The 6,769-nt window shown below is 35.6% G+C and overlaps 3 protein-coding genes across 3 annotated transcripts; 1 reads left to right on the top strand and 2 right to left on the bottom strand.

Annotated features, from left to right (window-relative positions):
* On the top strand, positions 1–1,245 carry LOC131602837 (transcription factor MAMYB). The gene has a single exon (XM_058875039.1). The coding sequence runs from the start codon at positions 80–82 to the stop codon at positions 1,007–1,009; it is 930 nt and encodes a 309-aa protein (XP_058731022.1). The 5' UTR covers positions 1–79; the 3' UTR covers positions 1,010–1,245.
* A 403-nt stretch (positions 1,246–1,648) lies between these two features.
* On the bottom strand, positions 1,649–3,289 carry LOC131605629 (protein NODULATION SIGNALING PATHWAY 2-like). The gene has a single exon (XM_058877964.1). The coding sequence runs from the start codon at positions 3,287–3,289 to the stop codon at positions 1,829–1,831; it is 1,461 nt and encodes a 486-aa protein (XP_058733947.1). The 3' UTR covers positions 1,649–1,828.
* A 1,242-nt stretch (positions 3,290–4,531) lies between these two features.
* On the bottom strand, positions 4,532–5,494 carry LOC131605628 (uncharacterized). Its single transcript, XM_058877963.1, has one exon. The coding sequence runs from the start codon at positions 5,492–5,494 to the stop codon at positions 4,532–4,534; it is 963 nt and encodes a 320-aa protein (XP_058733946.1).
* Between the last annotated feature and the right edge of the window lie 1,275 nt (positions 5,495–6,769).

Genomic DNA, 6,769 nt, shown 5'->3' with positions numbered 1-6,769 from the left:
AGACCAGACGACGTCGTTTTACGTGTTCTCTCGTTTTGTTGATGCAGGAGCAAAAGAGTGAAGATTGATTGTGAGAAAAATGGAATTTTTGGACGAAGACGCGAAACCGAAGTTCCTGTTTCAGTCGGGTGCACCCGCGCCCACTGTATCACAGCCTCACGAGAAACCAACGAAACCGTTTATCGCCGTAACTGTAGCTCTCTCTTCAATCTTCTTCGCTCTCGCTATCTTCGTCTTCCAATCGGAACCTTACAGATCGATTCTCTTCTGGTTCGCACTATCACTTCTCCTCGGTCCTTTCGCTCCTAGCTCCATCACCGGCGGCGATTTCCGCGTCGGCCGTGGTCATATCGTTAACTTCCCCGATCAGGAAGCCTCAGCTGATGACGATGACGTCAGGAAAAGATCTCAGCAGCGCAGATCTAAGCCGCGCAGATCGGAGGATGTTGCGTCCGTAGTTCTTCCGGCGCCGGTAGTTTCAAACGGAGGTGCTTTGAAGAATCGAAGTGGAAACGGAAACGGAAATGGTGCTTCATTGGCGGCGGTGGTGGAGGAGGAGAAGGAATGGAACGAAGAGGATATCGAGATTCTGAAGAAGCAGATTGTGAAACATCCGGTGGGGAAACCAGGACGATGGGAGGTTATAGCGGAGGCGTTCGGAGGGCGGCACAAAGCAGAGAGCATTGTGAAGAAGGTGAAGGAGTTAGGGGAGAAGAAGGTTGATGATTCGGATTCATATGATCAGTTTCTGAAGAAGAGAAAAGCGTTGGATAAGAGACTTGTTGAAGAAGGAGGAGAATTCGCAACGGTTGAGAAAGCTGAGAGTGTTTGGAGTTCGAATGAGGACATTGCTTTGTTGAATGCTCTGAAAGCTTTTCCGAAAGAGGTTGCAATGAGATGGGAGAAGGTCGCCGCTGCTGTTCCGGGAAAATCGAAAGCAGCTTGTATGAAAAGAATGGCTGAATTGAAGAAAGGGTTTCGGACTGCGAAATCCGGATCTGAAGTTTAGATTCAAAAGTCTCAAGATCTGTTAGTGTTATCTTGGTATATGGATTACTAGTTGTAACTCGTGCGGTTTTTTTGGTTTGTATTTTAGATATTTGAGTTATGAATTGTATCGGAAAATTGTTTTGATGAGCCATGAGTCATTCCTTGCTTGTTCATCAAGTTACTATACGAAATCTAACTTCATTGAATAAATAGGATGAATAAGATGTATTCAAAATTATGTTTTTATAGTGCAAACATATGTTTACTTGATCAAAGCAATGCCATTGTTGTGACTGTGAATCTTAAATAGGGTTTGGTTGTTCTTATGTTGTGTGCTTCTGCTGGCTGAGAGACATGAACTGTAATGGGTATCTGTTGGTTACATTATTCTGTAATGCATATTTACTTAGTCTATAATGCTTATGTGTTGGTTACAATAGTTTTTGGAACTTTTCTTGTCATGTTCCCTTATGCCAATTTCAGCATACAATTAAATTAGACTGTTCTTTAGAATTGTTATAGTCTATTCATCTTGCAGACTGCTAAGTTGCAGTAATTTGCAACTCTCGCCCGCTGTGTTACTGCACCCTAACCCGATCGATGGTGTTTAAGAACGTCTTGGCATTTGCTCAGAATTCTTGAAACCCGACAGTGTTTCATTTATAGATCTTGTCTTGCTTCTGGCAGCAGTAACTGTTTTGAACATAAATTGCGCTTAAAAAATTACACATTTTATCCATATAATCCCTTGGTGCCTACAACAATAATACATCACCTATCTATCCATAATCATCTCAATAATTTTAAAAAATACAAACAAAAAAAACTAAGGTTCAGTCTAATTGACCCTGTCACTCATAGAATCTATTGGTACCCAGATTGAAACTGAAGTCAAAGGTCTTGACTTCCAACTTAAAGCCAACCTAAAATTCTCAAATTGCACCCAATACCCTTTACCAAACAAGCTTACCAAGAACTTAGCCTGTGAAATATTATATGTACTCATACCAACTCTTTTGTACCCTTTCAGTGAATAAAAAAACTTTTCTTCCCACAACATTCTCTCCTCTCTTTCACAAGGAAATTGTCTTACACTGTCCAAGATTCTCACTCCCAACACATCTTTCTCTATAAGGCTTAACTCCATCTTATGACTACCCCAAAGAGTAGTAACCAATGAATCACAAAGTGCAATATAGTGATGCAAAGCCTCACAGAAAAACTCCACAAACGACATGGATTTGAGTCTAGAAAAATTAAACAGTTCTTCTTCAACTAACACGACAAGTTTCGGCGATAATTTTCTTACACCGTCAAGAAAAGTTTTGACCAATGAGAAACTTCTGTTTGGCATCCATTGATGTATCATACAATTGACAATAAGCGTGTCACCGAGTTCGATTCTTTGAAAGTCTTCTTCGCTCGCCATCATCATCGTATCGAACACGAAAGGGAAATTGATCGAATCCGCGAACTCTTTTAGCCTTCTTCCTGTTTGTTGAACCGAGGCTGCACTTTGCTGATCTACTGTGATTGCTGTTACTCTAAGTGACGCAGTGTTCTTTCTCATTGCAAAGTCAACCATCAACGATGGCCATTGGATTCCCTCCATGATATCGAAATCAATGACATGAACATGTTGAGCACTGTCTGTTGCTTCGAAAATTGCTTGGTTTGCTGTGAAATGAGCAAATTTTACGTACGGAGAGAGTTCTTGAAGTATCTGAAACGCAAAGAATGTGCTTGTCTGTGTAGAAACATGATCACAATGGAATTTAGGAGCATTTGTAGTTTTGTAAAACAAACCTTGTGTAAAGAAAGGACACAACCTGTTCAATAAACTATCGCCGTTTTCTAATAACGCCGCATTGTTTAGTTTTTCGATTATGTCAGAAGCAAGTGCCATGTTCTGTGATTCAACAGCTTCAGCTCCTATCAGCAAAAGATCAACTAGACTTGTCTCTTCCATTAACTCATCTTGAACTTCCTTCCAAAAAGAATCCTCCTCGTTCAAACCAATCACGTTTTCGCAGCCTTTTTCAGGAGTTCCTCGACACAATTCATTCTCGAGAGGCACTGTCTCGTCGTGATTTGTATGTTGCTGCAACAATCTTTCTATGGACTTTTCTTGATCAAAGATCTCATCTATGATTATATTTGGAGATAAGAGATATTGTGATTGATCTTCTTGATCAAATAATATTTCATTTAGGATTGTATTTGGAGATAAGATATCTTCTGTTTGGAAAAATAGAGGGGTGAAACAGTAATCAAATTGATCATAATCCATCACATTCATGGAAGATAACAATGAAATAAAGGTTCACTCACATAGGTTCTTGCTAGAATCTTTAATCCAGTGGTGTTTATATAGAAGAGTGAGGCTAATAATGAATCTAAAATATTCAAGTTAATAATTATTGAAATTGTGATGTGAATTACAAGTTGACAAAATTGCTTACATGAGTGTTGGACTTAATAGTTGGAAAATATAAATATTATGAGATTAAACTCAATGAACCCAATTAATTATATCTTTATTGAGATAGTCCTTTTCAACAGAAACAAAATACACATGTTGTTGTTAATCTGGTACTCTATGCTGAATACGTGAACTTCATTTTTTAAATAGTGTTTAGTTTAGACAATTTTCTCAACATTGGTTACTACTAGTTTCTTGTACAAGTTGATTTTTTATTATTAAGAAGTAAATAAAACTTTGGTGAATGGTTGTTTTAGCTAAGTTTAGAATTCTATTTCCGATGATGTTTCTATAAAAGTTTAGTTAGAAATTTATAACAAACTAAAAAATTATTATATAAATATAGTTAGGTGGTAATGCACGTTAAAATCGAAAATACAAGTAGAAGAGTTAAGCCGAAAGTAGGAGTTGGAAAGTTAATCGACCATGGGGTGGGATAACGATGTATCCAAATCCAAACAAGTTGTAAATTGTGTAAATTACTGAGGTCACATCCATATATACTCTATAGTTAAATTTTTTTTTTTTTGTCAAGTGGAAAAAAGGAAAAGAAATGAAAACAGAAAATTAAAAAATAAAGTCTCATTAGCATTAAATAGCATGAGAGTGATGATTCTAACGAGAGTCTTCACAAAAAACTCACATGCTACATTATTATCAGTTCTATATTTTATTATATAGTTAAAACAAACATTCTCTTTTTTTGGGTTGGTATTGCCTACCCTTCATCTAAGCATGAAGTATCTGCTACCTGATGAGTAAGTCAGATTAGTTCAAGAATACCAGGAAGTCGTCCCAGAATATTATTAGAACAACTTATATATAAGAAGGGAGCACGTTACTGTGAAGAAGAAGATGTTCATCGTCTATTTTAATTTAGTTTTGATGAAGACAAAAATTTATCAAAGAAGAAAAAACTTGGAATTAAGAATGCATAAGCTTATGAATATTTTGGAAGTAAAGAAAATTGATCTTTTTTTTTTTTGGAAGAATGATATTTTATTAGCTACTCAGCAAAACAAATAATACAAAAGCAAGCCCAAAACAGGCCCAGACCAATTATAGTAATAGTTGGGCCATATAATCTCTAAGCTTCCTATAGGCCCAACTCTTGTAAACTATAGCATCTATAATGATATTTACATGATCTATACTATTAGAGTGATTAAAGATAATATTGTTCCTCCTATTCCATAGCACATATAATGTTTCAGCGAACGCCATTTTCAGGAGTTGTGCTTTGCTACCCTTCCTCGAAGTTTCTTGCTTTATCCACTGTAATTCATCATGCCACGACAGGGGGCGATGAGCAAAACTCAGCCACTGCAGAACTTGATTCCAGATATCATAATTGGAGGGGCATTCGAAGAAGAGGTGATCCCAACTCTCCTCACAGTTCCTGCACAGATCACAATTGGCATCTGTTATCAAATTGAACCTCACCAATCTATCCTTGGTAGCTTGCTTTCCATGACAAATAAGCCACGCAATGAATTGAGCACGAGGTCTCGCTTTATTCTTATAAAACAGATATCTCCAGTCCACTTTTTTAATCCTGTCATTTAAAAAATTGTAAAGCATAGACATATTAAATCTGTTAGAGGCAAGCAAACGATTCCACTCCACCTGCATTTGCTGAACAGTCCCTCTCATCTCCATAATCCTTTTGAAAATCCAAGAACAGCTTGTGGAAACTTGCACAGTCATAATATCATTCCCTTTCAGATAATACATATGAACCCACTTCACCCATAAGTTATCTGATTTCTTGCAAAGATTCCAAAGGCACTTCATCATAGTGATCACATTCCAAGTAGCAAGATTGATTATACCCTGCCCTCCCTGACTTTTGGGCCTGCAAACTATATTCCAAGCTACTGGGCTTTTCCTACTAGCATCTACCTTACCAGTACACACAAAAGTCCTACATAGGGAATCAATTTTAGCAATCACAGATTTAGGAAGGGGCAGGCATTGCATCCAATATTGGGTGATTGCAAGGATCACACTCTTAACAAGCATGACTCTACCAGAGTAACTCAGCAACTTAACTGTCCAGTGTTTTAATCTGTGCAGAATCTTATCAATCAAGGGCAAATAATAGTAAGGTAATCAAATGTAATTCACTACGTATACACTTTAAATGCTCAAAATATTTTATTTTCATATCTAAAGTTTCTAAGTTATCATGCATAAAATCTTTGAAGCAAAAGCATAAAAAAGTTAATTTTTAAAAAACTGCCAGAACTTCTTAAGTCAGGTTAGTTTGCACCTTTTAGGTCAGTTCTGATTAACCGATTTAACAAACTCTGATACAGTTTGAAATTTGAAAAACATTGCGAACTTGTTAAATTAGGTTACCTCTAACCAACTTAAGAAGTCTTGTTCAGAATTTAAAATTGTGTCTTTTCATGAACCATTGTCATTTTAAACTATTGCAAACCTTCATGAAAATATGTCAAACTTTTGCATTAATTCATAGAGGTTTCTTATTATGTATTTAAGACAAAAAAACATTAGTTTTCATATCACCTCTTTTATACATCATTTTTACATAATTCAAACAACTTTTTCAAGTGTTCATATTTCCATCAAAAATGAAATTTTATGCATTACTTTTATTTCATTGAAAAGAGTTTCATTCATATTATTTTGAGCGCTTAAGAATATATGTTTGGATTGTGATTAAGAGAAAGAAAAGATCAATTTTGTCATATTCTTGAAATTCAAGTCAAGTCTTCACAAATTATTGCTTCCAATCAAACACTTAGATTTTCAAAATTCACATTTCAAATTCAAATTTCATTCAAGATTTTTTTGCATACTTTCATATCTCTTAAAGTAGAAAATTCTTGAGTAATCTAACACTTTAGTGATTGTGAATTATTGCTATTGGAAGGGAAGATCATTTACTTTGCTATATCACTTAAGATTATAAAAGTGATAATCACTCTACATCATTATTCATCAAGTGTTGTGTAGGAATTCTAATCTATCAAAGGTGTTTGATATTAGGTGTATTGTCTTATCTTTCAGAATTGTTGGAGATAAGATTACACGAAAAGGGAGAATTATTTGCTTTTTTTTGTAGAATAAGTTTTAAGAGTATTTTTCTTGATAACTTAGTTAGAGTCTTATTTAAGGAGATCTAACTGTTGCAAATTATTAATAATAATTAATAATATGAGTGTGTTCCAAAATGACAAGGAAAATATGCTATGATTTGAATTTTGAATTCGGAGAGTGGCAACTCTTCATGAAATGCTGCAGAATAAAACCATGCAACCGTTGGTGAAC

Source organism: Vicia villosa, linkage group LG5 (genome assembly GCF_029867415.1).
Source record: "Vicia villosa cultivar HV-30 ecotype Madison, WI linkage group LG5, Vvil1.0, whole genome shotgun sequence".
Taxonomy (NCBI): domain Eukaryota; kingdom Viridiplantae; phylum Streptophyta; class Magnoliopsida; order Fabales; family Fabaceae; genus Vicia; species Vicia villosa.
The sequence above is the reverse complement of the archived record's forward strand: the minus strand, read 5'-3'. Positions and strand labels throughout refer to the sequence as shown.

What these genes read in the sequence shown, in the direction of transcription:
- LOC131605629 (XM_058877964.1), bottom strand. Translation starts at nt 3,289, where the DNA reads ATGAATGTGATGGATTATGATCAATTTGATTACTGTTTCACCCCTCTA.
- LOC131602837 (XM_058875039.1), top strand. Translation starts at nt 80, where the DNA reads ATGGAATTTTTGGACGAAGACGCGAAACCGAAGTTCCTGTTTCAGTCG.
- LOC131605628 (XM_058877963.1), bottom strand. Translation starts at nt 5,494, where the DNA reads ATGCTTGTTAAGAGTGTGATCCTTGCAATCACCCAATATTGGATGCAA.